The 24,599-nt window shown below is 40.8% G+C and overlaps 3 protein-coding genes across 3 annotated transcripts; 1 reads left to right on the top strand and 2 right to left on the bottom strand.

Moving 5' to 3' along the window:
• Positions 1 to 95: 95 nt before the first annotated feature.
• Positions 96 to 3,871, bottom strand: si:dkey-103i16.6 (uncharacterized protein LOC557125 homolog). The gene is made up of 7 exons (XM_061076950.1): positions 3,648 to 3,871; positions 2,714 to 2,923; positions 1,979 to 2,211; positions 924 to 1,024; positions 671 to 832; positions 377 to 585; positions 96 to 311 (listed from the first exon to the last, which is right to left on the bottom strand). The coding sequence occupies exons 1-7, from the start codon at positions 3,869 to 3,871 to the stop codon at positions 131 to 133; spliced, it is 1,320 nt and encodes a 439-aa protein (XP_060932933.1). The 3' UTR covers positions 96 to 130.
• Positions 3,872 to 12,367: 8,496 nt separating this feature from the next.
• Positions 12,368 to 17,096, top strand: tmem263 (transmembrane protein 263). The gene is made up of 3 exons (XM_061076136.1): positions 12,368 to 12,512; positions 15,125 to 15,195; positions 15,937 to 17,096. The coding sequence occupies exons 2-3, from the start codon at positions 15,129 to 15,131 to the stop codon at positions 16,233 to 16,235; spliced, it is 366 nt and encodes a 121-aa protein (XP_060932119.1). The 5' UTR covers positions 12,368 to 12,512; positions 15,125 to 15,128; the 3' UTR covers positions 16,236 to 17,096.
• Positions 17,097 to 17,800: 704 nt separating this feature from the next.
• LOC133009124 (zona pellucida sperm-binding protein 4-like) lies at positions 17,801 to 20,900 on the bottom strand. The gene is given in 11 exon segments (XM_061076534.1): positions 17,801 to 18,038; positions 18,119 to 18,194; positions 18,277 to 18,424; positions 18,539 to 18,731; positions 18,820 to 18,980; positions 19,060 to 19,157; positions 19,265 to 19,449; positions 19,667 to 19,972; positions 19,974 to 20,193; positions 20,291 to 20,755; positions 20,862 to 20,900. Coding segments are annotated over 11 exon segments (1,995 nt in total). The 3' UTR covers positions 17,801 to 17,934.
• Positions 20,901 to 24,599: the final 3,699 nt, after the last annotated feature.

Below are 24,599 nucleotides of genomic sequence, written 5' to 3'. Positions count from 1 at the left end.
AAACTCTGAATAAAATAACATAATTTGAATTTAAATGAATACATTAAACTGAAGGAAAGTCTTAGTGTGAACTTAACAGAGAGGAAACTGTCGCAAAATGTTCCTGTGTCACTGTCTGAAACCTGAAGAGTCAGTGGCTCATGTTGGATGATGCAGAACTCTTGCTGTCCGTCTCAGAGTCGGTCTCCTCACTGCCGCTGCTGGCTGCTCTCTGCCCCCCCGGTGTGGGCCCGGACGTTTCCATCAGACCAGGAGGCTCGGACATTACCCTGCCTTCACAAGACATCTGTACGGGAAGAGGGAGATTATGCCTTTAGAGTCAAGTACCTTAGTGTTACGACTTGTTTAGCTTGAGCTCAAGGCGAAACCCACCGACGTCTCCTGACTCCTCATCAGCTCTGTGATCTCGTCGTTCCAGCCTAGCATTTCAGCAAACCTCCGGACTGTGTCCTCCAAGTCGCCCAGCTCCAAATGGTCTCCTCTCCGCAGTGGGGTCTTCACAAAGGGACCCACGGCGTGTCGGTTCAGCAGGAGACGTGGGACAGTGGAGCGCACCGTGTTCACCAGGCTGGCAAATGGCTCGATCTGACACAACGAGTTCATAAAAAAAAGAGCTTAACATTTACCTACTTTAATGAAGTCTATTATAAGTAAAAACGTTGGCGTCTACCTGTAAGGACGTGCCCATGATGATCAGCAGGTCTGCTTTGGGGAAGTCTTTCGTGTGGAGGAAATAATTTTGCGGGAGGTCCTCTCCAAAAAACACAACATCAGGTTTGACTGTCGCGGCGCAGAATGTGCAGATGGGAACGTTGCCATTCATGATAGCATGCTGGGAAACAAAGAAATACAGGAAATATTACTGCCTCCGTACTCATGTTACTACTCTTGTTGCTGGTGTTGGAGCCGAGAGGCCGACTCACCTTGGCCTCCACAGCAGGATAAGGAGTGTAGCACAGGTGACAGGAAGCTGTGGCAAAGCTACCGTGAGCTTCCACAAGCTTGTCGTCTGGGATGCCACATACTGTGATAAGGTTATCAGATATTATGAAGGACATTTAGAGCAATAAAGGTCATCCGTTCAATAATACACATTATGCATCTAGACTAGGGTTGCTAAGGGGCGGAAAGTGTCCGGTAAATTTCTGGAAACTTTCCATGGGAAGTTTAGCTCGGGAATTTTGAAAAAAATAAATAAATACGGAAATTAAACGCTGAGCAATAAAAACATCATTCAAAACTCTATTTTAAAGATGGATGGAATGCAGCACACGCTGCATGTTGAATTTCAACCCTCCACTGTGCATTCTTCCATCTAATGCACAGATAACTCCCAGCATCCTTCACACTACAGCAGGGCTGTTGAGGCCTGCTGTAGTGTGCAGGACTAGGCAGGTAAGTTTTGATGATATCACTGGGGGAAACATATTAGCATGCAGATTGAGGATTGTTCATCTAGTTTCCATTGATTTATCCATCAATTGTAAAATATGTTTACAGACGATTCCAATTGTTTGGCTAACTATTTATATCTCTGGCATTGCATTAGTGTTTTTTTACAAACGTTTTTCTCATCTTATTCTACAGAACAATGCCACGTGCACTATCTCATGTGTGGATACATTTCACCCCATCCAATGTAGAAGGAAAGGCTGTGTACAATTGCAAATACTGTGCAAAGACCTATGTTAAGAATGACACAACAATGCAGAAGCATATAGTCAAGTGCCCAAAGTTTCAGTCTATGACAAAACAAAATGTTTATATTTATGTCCGTATATGACAAGGTAAATTACCCACAACATCTCCAGTTTATTCCTGTTTATTCCTGTTAATTCCCGTATATTCCCGTTAATTCCCATGGAAAGTTTCCAACTTTGAATATTCCCGGAATTTTGCAACCCTAATCTAGACTACATGTTATTTTGTGTGTACGTTTTTTAAACATCTATTTCTGGCTGTTTTTCTGCTCACTCACATTTCTCCAGTCCGTCGATGTTCTGTGTGTAGAGGCGGAGCAGCAGCCCTTTGTGATGAAGCATGCGGATGAAATAGTGGATGTAGTTGGGTCGATGGCTCCCAGGATACAGAGCTCTGGCCAGGGAGAAGAAAGGCTGCGGGTCATCAGAGAAGTAGTCGATGTTGAAGATGGCCTCTGGGTACGGGATGTTGTACTTCTCCAAGTTGGCGTACAGACCCGTGCCTGGAGTTCTGAAAAACAAATGTGGACGACCAAACATTTTTCACATTTTCGTTTGATGGAAAGCAGCTGATCTCGTGTTTTTCCATAGGGCAAAAAAAGTTCAATGTGTGGGTATTAGTGACATCTAGTGGTGAAGGTGTTGATTGCAACTAATGATAATAATCGTAAGATCTGCCTCTCCCACCAAGCATGACAGAGAATCTACCGAAGCCTTCAGGTGACATTTTGATTTGTCCTTTCTGAGCTTCTGTAGAAACATTGTGGACGACCAACTCCTGATGTAGATATAATAGGCTCAAAGGTAATGGAAACACACTCATATTATATTCCATTTCTGCCAATACATCCCGATAAATCCTACACACTGTCCTTTATACATCTTTTTGAAACACCGGACAGTTTCCATAAACACAACACAGGTTTACACTTCAGGGTGAAGAGTGAAGCACAATCAAGGTAATAACAGAGAAAACAAGCGGGAGCAGAGAGAGTAAACCCAGAGACACCAACCTGAAGTCTGGGATGCCGCTGGCCGTGCTGATTCCCGCTCCAGCCACCACCACCACATTCTTACAGCGTCCCAGCTTCACCAGCCGAGCCACAGATGCCAGACCCCCCCGGGACGAGGGCTTGGCAGCAGAGGTAGATGGGATGCCCTGAGGAGATCCGGACCCAGAGGACTGTCCATCCTGCACAGGGTCTTTGGACGTCTTTTCTTTACTGGAGAGTGGGACGAGCAAAGACACATAAACACATGCTGAGACCTTTTCATTCTTTCCATTAAATAAACCCCATGTGTAACCGCCACCAACATGAAAATTAGTTTGTCAATCTCTCTCCTATCCAAATTACAAGAGGGTGGAGCCTGAATGGGTCTGAAATCGTTTGCATGGTCCAGGTTCATGCAAATCTAAATATTTCTCAGGCCTCAAGTTTCAGTCAGACTCTCCTTCTTCATTTCTCCTTCATGGAAAGTAGAGATCGTAGCCTCACTCACTGCTTATGGCCGTGTGAGAGAAAATAAATCACACAAGGGAAGTTGATCTTTGGTGTTAATGTTAGAGAAATTAATTCTGTACTTGACTATGTTCCTCAGAGGAAGAATCCTCAGACACCTGCAGAGACTCATCAGTCTCCACTATACTTTGTATTTAGTGTCATTTAGCAAATGTTAACTTCTTAAAATCAGCATGCCAGTAAACTAAAGTACAGCCTCACAGAGCAGGGAAATTGAACATAGGTTTCATTTGTGTGGTTTCATTTAGAATCTATGTATTTTGGTATTTAAGTGTATGTAGGGTTAATGTGTTTAATTACTAACATAAAGGACCTTCTTCTCTGATCTTGACGATATCGATATCTTTAATTTATCGCCTCGGTCATTTTTTATCAATAACAGCAATTACATCTCCTTCTCATTCTTTTAAAGTCCCTTCCTCCTCACCTGGTGGGGACAACGTTCTGTCCGCTCACGCTCATCTTGCTGAGGTCCTGTGCCAGAGCCGAGTCCGCCTGCTTCTTACGCAGTTTTCCATACGGGCCCGGCCCAGAGTCCTGGCTCTCTGCTGGGTCGGTGGGTCGGACCTGGGGGACGGAGCTGCGGGTTATCCTGGGGACTGCAGGAGGCTGGGGGCCTTTCTTATGGCAGCTGGACCTGGATCTGTTCATTCCCACACCTGTTGACAGCGAGATAGAAACAAAAATCATTCAAGTGAAACATGAAATCATTGTTCCTGGCCGTGAAGTTTCTGTTTTTCGGATTTGTCCAATGAGATTTGAATTGTCAGACATAAAAACTAAATAAAAAGTGGCTGCTTGTTTGTTTTCCTTTCAATGCACTTTCTCTTTGTTTGGATTGTTTTAAAATGCACTAATTAGATATTAACCAGTTTCCAGCTCTTTGCTTTTTTATTTGCTCTTCCTCTGTTTTCCGTGTCCCATATTTAAAAAGCTGTTACACAGAAATCACGGGGGTGTCCTTTTCTGCTCAGTGCACAGAGAGGAGCTGAGATGTTTTAAACCTGTCAACTGTTGAACAAAAGGTAACTGCTGCAATATATTTAGCACCCCCCCCCCCCCCACCTCCCTGCGCTCCTCAGCAGCTATGCTAATACAGTCCACAGCTGTGGCAGCTTTACTGTTCAGGGAAAGCGGAGGGTCGAGCTGTGGGGTGTGGGGGGGGTGAGAGTTAAAAAGAAGGGTGGCAGAGGTGAAAGAGAACCATAGATTGACTGTGTGTCAACAAACCCAGCTGGGAGAGAAAAGAGGATGCCCCCTAACGGCCCCCTTAAACTGAGCAGAGAGGGGGAGAGAGGGGACGCAGAGATAAATGATGCGGAGGCGGGATTCGGTAAAGAGGGAACATAGGAGAAGGAGATGAAGAAGAAGAGAAGGAGGAAAGGAGGTGGAAAGGGGTGGGGGGGGGGTCTTCTTTTCCAAAGCTATTCTAGGCCTTCAAACAACTTCCATGAGGAATGAGTGTGAGCGATCAGGGAGAGGCAGCGGACGAGGACACAAAGGAGCTACAACCCATAAAACACGACTGCTCCAGAGGGCGGACGAGAGATAAGACCAGTTTTTTTACTCCGGCAGCAAACTCTCGCCCTCCGGAGGGGGGGCGGGTGGGGTCACCGGAGGTTTACACGGCAGCAGCATGGCCGGCAAATAAAAATAACAGCGTCTGGCATTAGAAACGATGGTCACAAAGCGTTTCTTTAATTGCTACATTAACAAATAAGGAGAATTAGTAATTAACAAAGAGATTAATGTAAAAAGTTGTCTAACACAAAATCCTTTAAGCGATCTTAACAATCCAGCTACTTTCATTTCAGGCACTCAATCTTCTCTCACTTTGCCCGCACATTACTGCAGTCCTTTCTCTCCCCTGCACATCCTAAAGGACTATTAAAAACAGTGGGGGGGGGTCTCGCCTTTTGTCTGAGCTCCTCTCAAAAAGACACTGCTGAGTACAGGCAATAAATCAGCAGCCCAGTTATTAAGGTCTCACACAGATGGAGCAGAGCAGCAGCAGACCCAGGCTCGATCTGAACGCACACACATGTTGCCTGTTTTCCCTCCATTCTATATTATGAAATTTACTCAACTAAACTGGACTGATGGGGTGGGAAACGTTAAAGAGAGAGAGAGAACTTAAACATGGGAGCTCATCTGTTGACTGGAGGAAACTCTGATGAGGCAACTAAAGGTTACAACAAGTGAAAAGAGAGCAGCAGAGGGCAAAGTGAACTAATGAAGGACACTTCAGCAACAACCTGAAACAGACGGAGCACGTGCACAGTTCTGCACTCGTTTGTTTGCAGGATCACACAAAAACTACTCAGCTCAAGTTTAAATGGATGAGCGGGACACGACCCCGAGGAAGGAACTGTTACATTTTGGTGCGGATCCACAGAAAAAAAAAATGCTCTCACTTAACTTGTTTTTCAACATTTTCTTTATCATTTTATTATAAGGCAGATCTGGTCAGGTTCAATTCCACCACGCATGCTGTCATTATTCTTTAACGACAAATAAATCTGTGTATAAATGACAAAAGGCTTTAAACAGATTTGAGAGCCCCTCCACCTCCCACCCTCTCTTTTGGCCTTTCACACTACATCACTCTCCCCAGTGGACAAGCTGAGCTCAGCGTGTCCCAGGCCGGGACCACCAGGAGTGTGGCTGCTCATATGAGGGTTACAGTCATCTAATTAGGACAGTCCCACAACACTGGGCACACCCCAGTGTTCACCAGTACACCCCCGAACAGTAATCCGTTTACAGCACCAGAGGCTGAGACAAAACGATGGGAGCAACAGGAGTTTGTGTCGAATCAACAAAAACATTTGCTGCTCAACTTCCTGTTTTGAATAACCGATGTGAGGTCAAAGATCCGGATTATTTCTATTCTTAAGAATCACTAATTGAAAGTGAATAGTATTTGAGTATTAATGAATTCTCTCTCTGCTTATTCTTAATAAGTCATATATTTTTCACACAGAGCAGATATAGAAATTTGTATTTTATGACCTACATGCACAGGTTTATTTTATTTTTTTATTTTTAATAGATATTTTTAAGATATTTTTTCCTTAATCATTTATTAACATACTTTTATAATTTGGAAAAACATGGTTTTAGGTCTACTGAGCAAAAAAAAAAGCAGCACACAGCAAAAGCAAATGCTCCTGAGAAGAAACTATGACATTTTAAATAATAAAAGCCATTATACAGATGAACCATAACTATACAAACAACACATTCAGTTATTTAAAGAGCCTGCGCCTACACAGTCATTCCCAGACACTGACCCATCGGAGCTCTGGTCACACTGAGGTCAGCTGAAGTTACACTTTACTGAGAATTACACATCTTCATCATCTTCATCATCCAGGCTCACACCAACTCCTCTTCCATCTCAGTGCATCACCTTATAATCATCACAGGCTATGTTCCATCCTCTAGCTCCCCCCCCTGGTCCACCACCATAGAGAACAAAAATCACACTCGAACCAATTTGTTCCACCCAGTGTCTCTTGTGATAGCGCCACCTGTTGGCCTCGTTGCAGCCTCTCACATCCCAAGTTAGCTCGAAGTCAAGATCCAGCTCACATGCTTTTATTTGCCTCAGAGTCATCGGTACTGCACTGTATTCACTATCTGCCCACTCGGACCTGTTAGACGTCCAGTCTGTTTTCATCAGGACCTTCATTTGCACTGGTGATTCTTTCATGTATCTCTCCTGTCACATGTCTTTGTTACTGAGTCTCCTATAAACCACGTGAAAAGCTGATTAGTAACCAACTCAGTTCAATGACTATTATAGGGATTCTTTACAATAAAACAAAAACCGGGAAAAAAAAGCAACAGCTTTTTGAGAAGCTGGAATCAGAAGATGTTTGACATTTTTAGCTGTGATTAATAAAGTTGATGAATAAATATTATTTTAGCCCAATGATTAATTAATTATTGAAATTGTCTGGTCAGGGACTAATCAGATTTCTATATTAACAGTCGGATCATTTCAACAACAGGTCTGCTTCTAAGAAATTAAAAAAAACTTCCTGACACATATCTGAAGTTTTTTCTTAATTACTCAAATAAAAACTGCACTATATAATACTGCCAACCACTGTAATGAGTTTGCATTTATTATTCTTTTGTGTCTGATTATATACCAAATAAAAAACTGCCTTTTCCATTGGGCAATTTGTTAAAAATTAAAAAAATTATCTTTTGATTCCAGTATAAATACTTTGCCTGATGTAATTGTTTTTAATCTATAATCAGATTCATTGTGGACGTCAACATCTACCTGTAAGTAACATGTCAGCTGTGTTTTAAAGGGGATTTGGTCAATTTTAATGAGGCTCTTTTCCCCTTCAACCCACCATTTAACCCTCCACTTACAGCAGATTGACAACCGCCAGCTTTGATCTCTAGCCACCCCCTCCCACACACACACACCAAAAGAATAAAGAAAATGCAGGAAGGGCACCAGGTAACCATGGAAACCTCTTCATTACTTATTTGGAGAGGGGACAGCTCTATGTTCTCCTGCCCCACCTGCTCGCTAATGACATTTCACTCTGCGTAGCATCTTTGTCGAACTCTCCGATGACACAAAGCAGCGAGTCCTAATTTGTTTTGGTGTTTTGTTTGTGCAAACAGAGTGAGGAGGGGGGGGGGGGGGGGGGTTGAGAGACAGTTGTGTCCAGTGGGTCGATGACTGACTAACGACTCGTCCTGTGACTCCTCTGACGAAGCACCGGCCCCGAATCAAACACCACTCCACCAATAATGAGACATGGTGTAAATTAAACCAACAGATTCAGATTCGGAAAATAAACAGTGCGTTTTTTTTGTTTTTTGTTACATCATCCCACTGAAAACACACGTCCACTCACAGTTTGCACCAACGTGTTTAGTAGGGGTGGGAATTGGCAAAAATGTGACGATTCAATAGTATTGCGATATTTGGGCCACGATTCAATAGTATTGCGATTCTGCGATATATTGCGATTCATGTCCCCCATATTATTCAAAGGCATTACAAAAAATGAGGAAAATAAGACTGCTCAACTCACTTCAAATGTCACATTTTATTCTGTAACCAACATTGTCTTCTACACATTAACTGAAGTGCAAAAACTAAGAAAGGGTAGTGCAAAAACTTTGTCCTTGAACATTCAGGACACAGGACCTTTGTAATTATTTTCTGAATAGGAGACCTCTCACATGAACACTGAGCTCCCAGCACATAACTTATAATTATTTAAATACAATACAGTAACATCAAGCAGACATAATAGAGTAACATAAACCTGAGAACAATTTTTTTTTTTTTTTTAAATATTGCAATACTTTGTGCTACAGTATCGATATAATCGCGGGCGCAAAATATCGCGATACTGAACAGAATCGATTTTTCCCCCCACCACTAGTGTTTAGCCTCCAGTCATATAACGAAGCATTTTGACATTCTACAAAATAAAGTCTGTCCATTAATACAAACAATGTAACGCTCCAACAAAACAGGAAAGTCAATATCACCTGTTCTCCCAATTTTAATTTTAAATACATCAATATTTGACTATATATACACACATTTGTAAACATTTATAATTTCATGAAAACTGATCCAGAAAAAGAAAATCTTCACATTTGAGAAGTTGGCGCAACATAAAGGTTTTGATTTTTTTGGGGCTTTGATGATGAGTTTGAGTTGTACAGTTAATATTTATTTGTTGATTGTTTAAAAGATGAAATGTTTCCGCACTATAGCCGTCGAAGGGTCGGTTACGCTCACAGAATCGACCTTTGGAAAACCCAAGAAACATTGAGGTAATTTTGCATCAAGCAACTCGAGTCACTGTGTGTGAGACAAATCCTGAGAGGAAATATCTTCTAAACATCACAACTTTCCCGTCGCTGTGCAACTGCTGACTGAGTTCTGATCCTTTTTATGCAGTCCATGGTTCTGACACACAGAGTTCACCACCAAGCTGTTTTGCAGCAGTAAGGCCACACTGCCACCTGCTGGAGACTCTGTCTCATTACATGTGAAAAAGAAAAACAACCAGTGCCACACAACACTGTGGTGTGTGAATAACTTCTATATAAGGGTTTACTGTTTAACAAAGATCCACAGTCCTCGAATCCTCGAACCAGTTTAACCAGCAAATAAAGTTAATATGCAGCCATTTGTCTCTGTGATAGAATAAATAGCATATGGCACAAAATGAGGACGGTTTCAGTTACATGTGGATATGTTGATTATGCCTCTTGTGGCTGAAAGTCATTATAGTTTGCTCTGTTGACTTTCTTTATAAAACGATGTTATTATGGTTGAGGATTAGACTCAGAAATCATGTCGGGGACATCGTTGTTTTTTTAAATATTATGTTTTTAACAGATTAAGAAAATGGCTATTTGCATTTGGATCATACATTAGTTACAGAATAAATAGTAAATAATAAATCAGCACGTATATTCCATCCAGACGTTTTAAGACATGGGGAATGACGTGGGAATGAAATCCAGAATCTGTGGATTTAAGAATACATTTCTAACAGCCTCACTGTGTGTGCACTGGAGGATTTCACATCACACCGGTGTCAGGTGCATATTGACCCTCAGCGGTCAATAAACTTAAAGTAAATAGGCTCAATAAGAGTATTTCATTAAAGAGGAATAACACTGAGCAGCGTCACATGAGATAAACAAACTCTGGAGAGTCTTCAAGAGTCTGGAAACAAACGTTTGTGAATATTTAGTGACATGAATATATTTACCTATAATCACAGCATAAGCATTGACTCCACTCTCAAGGAAATCATAGACACTTGTTATTGCAAGGTGGAAGACCACATCCCCAGACCTCCTAATAATAATATTAATAATAATAATAATAATAATAATAATGATAACTGTGTATTTAACGTGAGAATAAGGACATGATTGGTGATAGCTACCTGTCTGTGCAGCCGGAGGATGAGGAGCAGTCTCTGTTGTTTCACTCACATCCAGCAGGATGAGCTCCCCTGGTGTTTGTGTTGTTTACAGTCGGATCAACAACAACAACAACAGCCTCAGCTTCACTCGACGGGCAGATGTCTCCTTCTCGAACTCACTCTGTGGATCTGCAGATGAACGGGGAGTTTTTAGAGGACAGAGCTGTCACTCTGCGGCTGTTTCCGGCTGCATAATAAAGCATTACGAATACGGGCGGGAAACAGTGTTGGAGTCACGTGGTGCTGCACTTCCGTTTCCTATTCCGGTGGTGTTTTTTTGTTTTTTTACTATCAAATTATATGCAAACAAAAACAGAGAAGGCAAATTCCTGTTTTCTGTCTTTAGACTTTAGAGAGCAAAAATTACATACAAGTAATTAAAAGACAACAAAAATCTGTGTGTGTGTGTGTGTGTGTGTGTGTGTGTGTGTGTGTGTGTGTGTGTGTGTTTGTGTGTGTGTTTGTGTGTGTGTGTGTGTGTGTGTGTTTTCTAGGAGCCCCGCCCCCTTTTTTTCAATTATTTTTATTAGATAACTCCTACACAATAACAGTTTATGTAGCCAGCACAAGAAAGAAGGAAGAAGAGGTCATGCATTTTAAAGGATGGATTGACTGTATCACCATACATGGGAGAAAAGGGTAGAATATTTAGTTTGAGGCCAAGTTGTAAAAGTTGTAGAATAGTCTGTAATTTTGTTTTGAAGTGAAACACAATGGTAAGTTTGATATATATATATAAGAAACTATATTTAAAAACTGCACTAGTTCCAGCAAGGTTTACTGAATAAGCTATACAAAAAGTGAGTGTGTGCGTATGAAAAATGAAAACTTTGTTCCTTCCTAAAAAACACAAGTTCTGCCTCTGACCCTTAAAAGCCTGTGAGAACATCAGGTTGTTCAGTTTGGTTTTAAATATGTCAGGAGGAGAATCAGTTAACTTTAAAATATATCTTACATGTCCTCAAAAATATGCAAACAACCAAATTACCACAAACAAGCTGCCATGCGATGAATACATAGCCTCCAGGCCCAGGAACAGATTCCTGATTTGCCTGTCAAGTAACTTAGCCATGCAAAATTCATGCATTTTAACATTCCTGGTGAGAAAATACATGACAATTAGATTGTTTCACCGTTAAAGGGATCATATTTGATGTAGGATCTAATACAAGGAAGGGGAGGAGGTTGTCTTGTGGTATTTGGGTGATTATTGGATTAGAGTCCTCTCTCTCCAAAGTTACAGCCTGGGCCCCTGCACAAAACAAACCTCCATGTTGTCATCTGTTTCCACATGCATGGATTCCCCACACAGCAAAGGGATGTGTTCGTCTTTAATTATCACCAAAACCTTTAAAACAATTTCTGGGTCTACAAGTTGAAGTTTTAGTCCAGGAAGCAAACACCCTCTCTTTATGTCCATAGGCTTAAAACCTTTCTTTTTGGTAAAGATTATATTAGAGGTGGCTCAGGCTTGACCTGCCTGGACCAGCTCGTATGCTGCTATAGGCCGATAGGCTGCTGGAGGACACATGACACGTGGAGCTTGTCTTTCCTCCTCTACCTCATAACCACATCAATGTCTTATTAATAAACGCTACTGACTTGACACAGTCCTATCGCTGCAGCTCCAGGATCAGGACCATGGATCATGGACGGTGGATCGTGGTCCCACCTGATCATGGATTATTAACTAGATTGCTTAGATAGGCCTACTCGCATTTATTAACAGTATCATTACAATTGTCATTTCTGCTCCGTTCATCTCTGTCAAGACATTGTCTTTTGTATAAATACTTGAAATCTTAATACAACTCTCCATCTATATTAGAAGCCGTTGATGTGATCTGTCACAAGCAAATCCTGGATGAGGGATCCCTCACACGTGACTCTCTCTGAGGTTTCTATATATATTCTTCCCACAGTTAAAAAGTTTTTCCTCACTCTTGTGAGACTAATTGTGAATATGGGCTGTACAAGTAAAACGTGATTGATTGATTGATTGATTGATTGATTGATTGTGAACTATACACACTGCACAGTGAATCCTAACCAAACAGGTTGTTAACACGGACAACACCAGCTTGTTTTTTGTTTTACATGTGTGAAGTCATCAGTGCAGAGTGTGTGTGTTTTTCCTGGGTGGAGACTGAGATCCTCCTAAAAAAAACACACACACAACCTAGTCACACACCAGCAGCAGCAGTAGATCCACTGTCCCAGGACCGAGGAACCAGAGAGCTGCCCCCCCTCAGCTCCACACACACACACACACAGTGGATCTCTGCGTCACGGACCAGGTACGTGCGTTGTGTACTTTGTGTGGACGGACTCGAACCCTTGTGTTGTTGTGAGGAACCAGCCTCACCGCGGCACTCTGCCCCGGACACACGCTGCCCAAACACGGATATAAGTGTGTGGGTGGGGGGGGGGTGAAAACCGTTAGTGGTGTTGTGTTTTGTGTGTGTGTGTTGACGTGTCTGCTCTGTTCCCACGTCAAAGAGTCAACACACAATCTGCTCCTGGAGACGAGACGAAAAACAACACGCAGCTTTAAAAACAAAAGGAAAAGTTTGGTGCTAAGTTTTCATTCGTACGGGAACTTTTTTAGCGAGAGTCCTGCTTCTTTACGTTAGCTTCAGTTTAACGTAAAGGTACGTGTATACAGATGCTGTGCGTTAGCTACCTAGCTCAGCTTAGGCCTCCATCCAACTACCTGCTGCTCTAAATCTGACTCGAAAGCCAGTGATCACACGTTGTGTAGCCACCGACACAACAGTCAACACAAACAACAGTGTCCCCGTGTGTCGTAACTTCTAATAACAGCACCCGGATGAGACACGACTCCCGGGGAGAAGCAGCGTGTCATCACCACAAGTCACACAACTGTCCAAAAAGTGTCTCTAGGGCTTTAACAAGGTGTGAAATCCAATGTCACAGAAGTTCTGTTGTTATTCAGCATCAGACGCGTTTGCAGGCGTGTGTCCGTGCTGCTGTGTGTTATTGTAACCTATACAGTCTATGGTTGTAACCAGTTGTGCAGCTCCGGGACCGGCTGGGAACTGGTCTGCCTTGTTTTGGGATCAGCAGCAACACCCAAAGAGCAGGCTCCTTTATGACTGTAACACACTGGGACTATTACAGCCATAGATACAGCCCCATTACGAGCTCACTGGTGACAAGGCTCGTTGACAAATAGGAAAACACATCAGCACAGGGTCCACCTGCACCCCCATCAGTCCTCTGAGATCAGATAAGATGCAATTTTACTGCAGCAAGATTTCTAAATAGGCATCGGTAAGTAATAATCAGTACTTAAGTGTAAGGTAAGGACATATAAATCAATCAAATGTGTCTATAGGGCTTTAACAAGGTGTGAAATCCTCTGTTCTTAGCCCTCAACAAGAGGAACAACTGCCCAAAACAACCTCAGAGAGCCACATGTGAGGGATCCCTCTCCCAGGACGCACAGACCTGCAATAGATGCTGCATGTACCTGAGAACATCAGCAAAATAACAGTATTTACAACATCGATTAGAAGAAAGAGTTTGTTACATAATGGAATCAAGTGTGTCAATGTTCGTAGGCCTAAATAAGAAAAATGTCCAATAGAGGTGAAGGGAGCAGCAATGACAAATTAATTGAGGAGTTACTGTCAGTAATGTTAGAATGTGTGAGTCGGGGGCATTGTATATTAATCTGAGTCTTGTTGTCATGATAGTCCACTTCATGTTCATTTGTTTTTCAGTCACTACTTTCACCGTGAACTCAACCAAACAGTCACCTCCTCTCTCCAGAATCTTTGCTTTAGCCAAAACCTCTGTCAAGGAATTCCATGTCTTAGTTAGTTTGTTTGTGAGCTAGATACACTGAACGTATTTCCAAGAAACTCTATGGATGGATGGGACGCGGGTAAAGGAAGAATTAATTTAATCTGATGCAGGTCAGGATTAAGGGACAGATCTACGAATTTTATTTCTCACTTAAGTCAGCATTGCGAGATTGGCTGATTTCAACATTTTCATTTTATATCTCAGGGAATAATGCATCGATTTTAATGGGGATGGGGGAAATCAGGCATATTAAGTGAATCGATATCTATCAGTGTGCGCAATCTGGTGTAGCTTGATTAAATCTGAGGGGGCTGTTGTGCCTTGGTGGAGGTTCTAAGTGACACTCTAGTTAAATAATGGGTAATAGAATATACTAGGGGCGGGGATATTTCAAAAATGATACCAAGAAAAAAATGCTCATATCAGACGGTATTGATAAGGACAGGTGCCCCGGTCCATTCGGCATGAGGGCTATGGAAATGGATGAGAATCATTTTCCCTTCAGTGTCTTGACTCAATTGAACTAATTTGGACTGACGAGTTCGACAGTGCTCTTCACCACCACCTTCTAAACAACAAATCAGGGAATACGTTTTGTAAGAATCATGCTCAATCCCTCCAGGAAAGTTGTACAAAAGCCTTATACCTAACAAAGACACTTAATGTTGTTTTTTCCTTACATTTTTTCATTTGGATTTCCTCTTCAATTTCTAACCACTGACTTGGTCTTGAAGGGGGAAATCTCCACCAGTTTATTTGTGATGCCCTTTTTACACAAGAGCATCAAGAGGGCAAAAACAATTTATGCGTGTGGATCATATATACGAGACTGGAAAAACATGGAAAAGCAGATGCCTGTGGCTGCTGTTTCTCTTTCGACAAACAAGACTGGAAGAAAAAAACAGACAAAATATGCAACAGGCACTGGACTCTGCAGGGTTTACATCATAAGGGTGAAAACTATTTTGGGTAACAGCATCACTGTTGGATGTGGGAAACCTGCCCTTTACAGCACGTGTGTTCATAATGGATCTGAGTTTTCCTCTCTGTAATTATGTCATTTACTCTCTTTACCCAGCGAGATGAGTCAGGCGGGTCAGGCACCTGAGGACATGCCTGCATGCCTCGAGAATGAGCCAGATGCTACAGGTAAGCTGGTCCCACAGTTCTTTTGAGGAGGGGAAACTTCACTTTATTCACGCCTGTGTGCTTAAAAGATCAACGTCATGTCATAGAACAGTTTTCAGCCAATGATCAGAGACATGAATCACTGCTTCTGCGTAGTGATTGGCTGTTTTTAAGGAGTCAAAATACAGGTGTAACAGGCAGAAAACAGTAATAAGCTGCATGTTGCTCTGGATGACATGGTCCGTCTCTTTCATTAACTCAGCCACTGTAGTCAGTCATATACAGTCAATCATACAAAAAAACTAAATATAACGGCAGATTTACCCTTGAAGTGTATTTTTCTGGCACTTTTGCTTTTATATGACGGAGACAGTGAAGAGATGACAGGAAATCCGGGGTGTTGAGATGATATGTCCACCCCTTTAAACCCTGAGGCCACCAGGAGGCCCCATTAACCCATTTTCAAAAGCAAAAATGAAATGTTTGAAATTATAATTAACTTTTTATTCTAAATATTTAAACAGTTAAACACACGTTTTATTTAAAATGTTTTACCCTTTTATAGCTTTTGTATTTTCTATTTGTTCTCTGTTATTTATATATATTCTTTTATTATCTTGTTAAGCCTGTTCAGCATTGTGGTCTACGTTGGTTGTTTTTAAATGTGCTGTCTAAATACGCTTTGACTTGACAGAAGAAACATAACGAAGGTGGTGGTGACATGTTGAATCTTAAACTGTTGCTCTTGTCGTTTTAAATCAGAGGGCAACAAGGACCACCCACAGGCACAGCCGGGCATGTTTGGCAGGTTGGCGGGGGGCCTGTATGGTGCCACCAGGGGAGCTATAGGAGCAACGGTGGGCGGCGTGGCGTGGATTGGAGGAAAGAGTCTGGACCTCACCAAGAGCGCCGTCTCCACTGCAGTGGCTGTGCCTGCCAGGGGAGTGGGGCTGGTTAAGGGCGGCGTGTGCGCTGTTGCTGGAGGAGTGTGTTCTGTCGGCTCCGCAGTGGTCAGCAGAGTTCCCCTAGGAGGAGGTAAAAAGAAGGACAAGTCTGACTGACGGGGAGAGGAGGAGGAGAGTGAGCCCACTCAGCCGAGTTGTGTGAGCACACACTGTTCGGATTCATTAGCAAGTAAACACCAAAAGAGGACAAAAACGTTCAGTGAACATGTTTGGGTGAGGGGGTCTGTGCTTTGTTTTATTTCTTTAGCTTCTGTTATAATGTGGCATGGACCCGCAAAGCAAGAACTTACAAAGACTCTCCGACTGTTAAAGGAAAATGCATCAAACCATTCTCACCAGTGGCTGAAACTGCTCGAATGAGTTTAATTTTTTATAAAAAAGTCACGTCTGTGTTTTCCCTACAGTCACTTTTGCAGCAGGAGAACAGCTCAGGGTGTAAATGCTACATTTCACCTGCAAGACAATCAATGATCAGTGATGATCTAAAACTGTCTGGAAATGGAAATATTTCACTATCAAATACCAGACATGTATTCACCTTTGTTCACAAATAAACAAAACAGTCTGATGAAGATGTGATTTTATACAACTACAGTCCAGTTTCATATCTACACTTAATCACCTGAATATTTGAAATACTTGTGGTGATTATATTATCAGCTCAGTGGAAGGCAACTTGTATTTTTGTTTCAGAATCTAACATATTACAATAAAATGTGTCGTAATCTAAAAATAAAATAAAAAATAAGAATATTTACATTTTGGTGCGCTTTATCTGCAGTCAAAGCATTAATTGATTTACTGTGACTGTACCAGTAGAGTCCAAGTTCATTGAATCATGTTTTACATTCTGCTCTTCTTTTGACTGGTTGTTTTGACAGTTACTGCGACCTGTCGGTTTATTTTGCTCTCATAAAGTATGTGTCCTTGAAAGAAAATAAAAGCTGGATAATGGCATTAATCTCTTTGATTGCACCAAAGAAGATAAGTTTCAACCCAAGTTTTCCTTGTAGTTGCCTCCATATTGCTTCAGGTCACTGTGTTTACTGTTGTTGCAATCGGACGGCTGGTTTTCTTGGCAATACACTTTGAATTTCAAATATGGAAGGTACGTTTTAAGATGACAAACCTGTAAAACACCTTTTTCTAGATTTGCCTTTACCTTTAAAATGCTATTCAAGCCTTGATAGATGATGCAGAACTTAGGCTTTCAAATACCTTTTTTATCAGTTTGGCAGAATGTTGGCTGAACAGTTAGAATAATTAAAACATTGTAATCAGAACTTGTAAAATATGCTGAAGGTTGGTATGCATTGTATTGTGTGCAACCTGTGACAAAATGAGTATATCTATAAATGTTTGGATTTCGTTTACACACTAAGTCCTGTCAATATTGGTCGAGTGCTGACCAGATTACATGAAGTTTATCTTTTATCACCTTTACATTTATAATGAATTAATGCTAAGATCACATCAGGACAGTAAGGTATAAATAGAGTTGCTACTCTTTGCTATTTACAGCCAACATGTATAGAAACATTTATTTTTATTTAAGGGGGGGCATTTTCAATCCAGACGATCCCAGGGGATCATGTTGGTTAGAATATCGTTGACAATTAAGAAAAAGTAGGTTATGCACAAAAATAATCAGAAAACATTCATAGCGTTTCAAAGCCAATCTTTTTAATACATATTGGGTTACAAGACTTTGGTGATAAATTTAATTCTTACTGTTGCAGACTTGGTTTTTTAGTTTTTAGCTTAACTGAACCATCTTAATGCTCCAGATGAAACATTACTTGGTGCCAGAATGTGAGCGGTCAACCATGATCACAGGTCCAACAGTTACCACCACTTTTGGCTCAGTCCTTGTCTGGTCTGATGCTTCAGCCTCTCTCTCTGTAAACAGACATACAAACATGGTCAGATCCAAGCTCATATTGCTCCTAAACACTGCACATTATAAATTCATCCCTTACTTTGTCTGAAGCATGAGGGCTCACAAGTGCGGCCTTCGGCACGAGTGCACACAGCTGTACTACAGTGAATGTACACCTAAACAAGGACAATAGTGTCAGCAGGGCAAAACCAAAATCTTTTTTTGCCAAAGTTTCTCATCAGCCTGTGTGATTATTACCTGCTCCTTCTGGGGCTCTAGTGTGCTGCTGTCCACAAAGGCAAACATTTTGAAAATGAAACGCCTGGCGTGAGTTGGGAAGGTCAGACCAGAGGAGGCATCGACTGGAACCAGTGAGGACAGGTAGCGATCATCCCTGTATGGACACCTGGATGGAGAGCAACATATATGAAGTTAACGCAGCTGAACGAAGAAGTCTGAGGTAAGCAGCAATTTCCCGATCACTGTTTCTTGTGACCAGACCTGAAAATGCTTTATTTACCCATCTATCAGCAGGTCCCATTGAGGCAGTGCGTGAGGATTGGGGGAATTAGTTGCCCAACAGCGACCAAGAGTCAGGACAAGGTTTGGATCTGTCTTTTCAACGAGCAGAACCTCCACGTACACTGGGTCCCGCAGTACTTCAGTCACAGGGTATTCGTCATCCGTATAGAAAGAGGTATAGGCTGCTTCAACTATGAGAGCAGAGTTAGTGGTTAGTAGGACAGCCAATGTTATGAAATGATCTACCAAAGCAACGCTGCCAGGCTGTCCTACACTTACCTTCATTACAGCCCTTTGATGAGCATTCTCCATTAGCCAGCCTCAGTATTACTCGAATAGGTCCCAGAGCAGCAACTGATAGAGGAGGGTCCAGCAATGGTAATACTTCTATAACCACAGTTTCTATGGAGGTGCCCGTATACCTACACTGGAAGAGCAATCTGACAAGAAAAATATGGGATGAATTAGCTGTTTAGACATTTAATATTAACACTGAATTACTCAGAGATGATCACCTACTCAAAGGAGCTGTCCCTGGTAATGACTCCATTAGGCCCAATTCCTACTTCATAGGAGGATGACATCCTGTTTGTATAGATTATAACACCAGGCCTCTCCTGCAAAAGGCAAAATAAGTAGAGTGAAAATATGCACTGGTCTTATTTAATTTTTTTTGGGGGGGGGGGAATAAGTAGGGAATAGATATGGAAAATCAAAGTCTTACCGTAACAATAGAACCACAATAAGTGACAGGGAATTGGAAGATAGCAAATTCTGAATTGGAGCCAACAGATGTACAATAATGACCCTCCCCATTCAGTGAAATTGTTTCGATGTTCAAGTTGGGCAGAGTCGCATCCTTGGACACTACAACAATGAACTGGGCATCCTTTGTGCACTGGACAGTCACTGGTGGCACAAAAACAGGCATTGATAAGTTAAGTGATGACATAATATTGACAACAGAATAATGTAGAACATCTGTTTAACAGATTGTTCTTTGAACATAATCATGCATTTACAATTTTACATCCCCATTGCTATTAGAAGTACACTATACAATCAATACAAGTAAACCACAATTTTCTTCTCAATAAAGAGTATTAAGACCTTCTCAAAAACTCACCTGCTTTTCCGAAGTAGCACTGTTGGCCATCAAAGCAACAGTTTATTGCTTGACATCCCTCAGCAGAGATACCATGACCGCCACATGGGATTCTCACATGGTGGTCTATATCACAAAACAGCACTCCAGGTGTGTCTGGCACATTGTGCTGTGGTTGCTTTCCATGCTGTGGCTGCTGTGGATATGTTGGAGGCTGTTGATGCTGGGGTTGCTTTGGATTTGTTGGAGGCTGTTGATGCTGCGGTTGCATTGGATATGTTGGAGGCTGTTGATGCTGGGGTTGCTTTGGATTTGTTGGAGGCTGTTGATGCTGCGGTTGCATTGGATATGTTGGAGGCTGTTGATGCTGGGGTTGCTTTGGATTTGTTGGAGGCTGTTGATGCTGCGGTTGCTTTGGATTTGTTGGAGGCTGTTGATGCTGTGGTTGCTTTGGATATGTTGGAGGCTGTTGATGCTGCGGTTGCTTTGGATATGTTGGAGGCTGTTGATGCTGTGGTTGCGTTGGATCTGTTACAGGCTGTGGAAGGCTATCCGCGTATATAGGTTGTCTAAACCGAGTATGCATTGACTGTGAACCTTGTTTGATATTCGGTTGGAAATTTGTCTGTGGATTTTTTCCAGGACGTCTTGGTTCCGAAGTCTCTGGATTCTGTCCAGGATAGCTTGGCTTGAAATTCGGTTGGAAATTTGTCTGTGGATTTTGTCCAGGATGTCTTGGTTCCGAAGTCTCCGCTGGATTCTGTCCAGGATAGCTTGGCTTGAAATTCGGTTGGAAATTTGTTTGTGGATTTTGTCCAGGATGTCTTGGTTCCGAAGTCTCCGCTGGATTCTGTCCAGGATAGCTTGGCTTGAAATTCGGTTGGAAATTTGTCTGTGGATTTTGTCCAGGATGTCTTGGTTCCGAAGTCTCCGCTGGATTCTGTCCAGGATAGCTTGGCTTGAAATTCGGTTGGAAATTTGTCTGTGGATTTTGTCCAGGATATCTTGGTTCCGAAGTCTCCGCTGGATTCTGTCCAGGATAGCTTGGCTTGGAATTCGGTTGGAAATTTCTCTGTGGATTTTGTCCAGGATGTCTTGGTTCCGAAGTCTCTGGATCCTTTCCAGGTTGGAAATTTGTCGGTGGATTCTGTCCACCACCCTTTGTCATCCCGCCCAAAACCTCTACATTTGTCCCAACTAAGCAGATTAGCAGTACTTGTGCCACCAAAGAGTTGGCACTCCAACGCTTTGCCATGGTTTCACTGCAGTTCAATGACAGTCACCGAATGCACTACTTATGTGTGCTGCCACATTTATAGGTGAACAGATTTGAGTTTAAAACCCCACCTCCAAGTCCAAACTACCACCAATCAAGTCTTCTGCACTTTCTAACGCCACCTAAAAGCATGTGGGGGGATTATGTAATGTTTTATAAGCGGTTGGGAAACTTTACAAAATAGTGTGTATGGCTGAAATAAGAAGATAAAGCGTTTCCTATCAGTGTCTGTGAACTATCTATTGACAAATCAAAATGTTGGGTCACAAAAACCTTTTTTAAGGTCTTTGTGGCCTTTATATTTTCTTCAAAACTGTAAATACTGTGTCATTGTATGCTCTTCAGTCCAAATTAGTTTTTATGTTGCTGCTGTGTTACAAGTTTGGAACATAGTCACTCAGAATGCCTTTATTTAATCAAAACCTGTTGCCCTTTAAATAACTGTCTAACTAAGAACTTTTAATCCACTGCATGAAAAACTTGCTGCTAAACATGACTCTGTACAGTATTGAATGGTAATTTTAGTTGTCAAGGTAACAGATAAAAACTGTTTTATAAGGTATCTTTTTATCTGTTATAAGAGCTCAGAATTGTACAGTAATAAGGTGTTAAAGTGACGATAGTGGGGATGTTTTTTTATTATTTCATTAATATTTTACATGTTCCAAATAATAATTTTACCTACTTAGTTTAACTCATATGCCCTCTTTTAAATTCTTAGCTCCGTGGGCTTTAATATTTAACCGCACCCTAGCTACTTATCATATGCCCGTATCCCCAAAACTCTAAAAAGATCCAAAAATTATCATATTTCAATGGGAATTTTTGTGTATTTAAAATCCTCTGAACTTATTGAACAGTAGCAAGTTCTACCACCACCATTGCCATGACAACAGTGGGTTAGAAAGTTGACTGCAATGGGATCCAAACATGTATGTTACACAGGGTGAACTGAGTCTAAGGTAGTTAGATAACAGTAGCAGTCTTCATAGAAAATACCTTTTACAATCTTTTTCTGTTAACCAAACACTAGTACCAATGACATTAGCTTAATACCAATAAGCCAACATTAGTGCATATGGCAGAAGTTAGAATTACAAATATTGCTTGTTTGCAAGATAGTAAAATTCTAACTAAGGGGTGATGCATATATGTAAGTGATGGCACGCCTGTCCTTAAAAATGCTAATTTAAATAATTGGATGAAATCGCAGATATTAATTATTATCATATTATAATATATTATCTGACATCCGAAATTAGCAAAAAGAAATGAAATATTTAAATTTTTTCAGCTGTTTCAGATAACTTATGGCATTCAAACTAGTTGTTAATGTACATGAAAATCATGTTTTGACTCTTTTCTGAAGAGAAGAAATCACTGATAAAGTTATTACAGTTACATTTTCTAATTTAGTTTAGCTGTAATCTGGAATATATTTGCAATGTGTTTGCACACATTGCTACTGAAACTTGTTGATCTCACAGATCAGGTCACGGACAGTTTGACATCACAGTATTTATTTGCAAGTCCACCATTCGGGTCACAAAAACCTTATCAAAGGTCTTTGTGGCTTCAAACTTTATTTGTCACCTCATGTTTATTTTGCTACTGTTCAAATTACTGGACCTAGTTTAGGTAACACTTTGTAAATGGTAAATGATCTGTATTATTTAATGCTTTTTCTAGTCTTGATGACCACTCAAAGCACTTTACAGTACCTTGTTTTGACATTCATATATTCACACATTCAGTGCATCTATAGGCAGCAGGTTTTTTGTCGCACTCCAAAAAACAGTAAAAGATTTACAATGAGAGAGAAAGATATTAAGTCACAGGACAATCTGGGACTGGGAGGTTTTGCCACACTAAACCAAATGTTACACTAGTTCAGCTGCTGTAGAGTGATTGCAGCAGGAGAAAACTCGCAGTTAACCTCTGTGAAGGGTATGATAAGCAGTTAGAGCATTTACTGCATCACATTTAATTTCCTATCACTATTTTTAAAGTCACCAAGCAAGCTAACTCAAAGAAAGTGGAATATTTTTTTTTTATCCTTGATATACTATTGTGATATTACCAGTGGTATAGCTGCCTTGATAAGTATTGAGGAGTCAAAGTAAGCAGACTGACTTAGTAATGTCTCACACACATCAATACTCATATTCAATACAGTATGGAACCGAGCAAGGGGGAATTCTATTACATAAGAGTTATACATTTATTTGTAAAAGGGATGTTTATGTATTATAGCTTGATACTGATTGAATCAAAGTATAAAGCGCAAATATATAGCCTGCCTAAATGTAGATGAATATAATAGATCACAAATCTACTTACGCAAATGTAAAAGTATTGATCCGAGAATGTACTCAACAAAACACCTGATTCATAAGATTAGAGTTGTTTTTTTAAGACGCCTAGTTTCATTAAGTTTCTTTTGGACGAAAAACACACATAGTTGAAAAATAGCCCTGTGTACTAACAAAATACACAGCCACCAACCAGCAGCCAAGTCTGGAGAGAAAAAAGAGAGAAGAGAAATAAAGTCCATGTAATACTTGTGTTTGGCCATGTTGTGGAGGTATTTGTCTCAAACAAACATCATGCATTGCATTAATGGCTTCAGCACTAACATTTGGATTTTAAAGGAAAATCTACAAAAACTAGATTTCAGGAAGTAGATTGAAAATAAATAAATATTGCTGTGAATAGGTTTTCCTTATTTGTTTTATGAAATATTTTTTCATTCATTTATTAGTGTTTTACAGTTTTTCTTTTCAAGATTGTTAATGTTTTTTTGAAGTTATTTACTGACACATGAATTGATTATTTTGGGGAAGATGTTATATGATGTGTTTGACCATATTACTGATGCAAGAAATAGATGGATGATGACTACACCTGTTTTATAAAGCCCCAAAAAAAGGTTCATTAATTACCAGCAGTCCGGCTGTCAACTTAATTTAAAGTCTTGATGCTATGGTTTCCTATCGAATGTTAAGGTCGTACTTTAGTTGAGTATTTCCATTTTAAGACCTTTCTTCATTTAAAGAAGGAAATGTAATTTTTACGTCAATACATGTATTTGACAGCCACTGCATTGGTTATTTGGATTTTATATACATGAAACTTGATCAACTTATGTAAAATTATGTCAAGTAAAAGCTTTGACCAATTGCTGCTATGGAATGTTGTTTAAATTAGATAAATGTACAACCTCTGATTACATTACTCCACAGCAATCACAATTTTGGGAGAGCCTTCTTAAATTCCTTGATGGCCTTTGTACAGGAAACTGCAACAACACCATGGTGGGAAACCACAAAACAAGGCCTTATGCCACAACTACTTCAATGTTATTATTTTTTAAATAACTATTATCATTTTTGGTCTTTATTTAAAGGGAATAATTCAGGGATCTTAAGGAAAATGATCTGTCATAATTACGTTGTGTGCAACATGATGCAGATCCAAATACAAATGCAGATTAAAATGTGTTTTCATAGGGGATTGTTGAGCCTTGGGGGAGGTCTGAAAGCCACTGAGGGCCATTGTGATCTGGTAGCATGTGGGAACTGTCTGGTTTTAGGATCTCGACCGTTCTATGTGAAGTGGAGTGAGATAATGGATAGCATGATTAGGTGCTATTCTATGGTGGCCTAGAGAGCTCCTCGC

Source organism: Limanda limanda, chromosome 8, assembly GCF_963576545.1.
Source record: "Limanda limanda chromosome 8, fLimLim1.1, whole genome shotgun sequence".
Classification (NCBI taxonomy): domain Eukaryota; kingdom Metazoa; phylum Chordata; class Actinopteri; order Pleuronectiformes; family Pleuronectidae; genus Limanda; species Limanda limanda.
The sequence above is the reverse complement of the archived record's forward strand: the minus strand, read 5'-3'. Positions and strand labels throughout refer to the sequence as shown.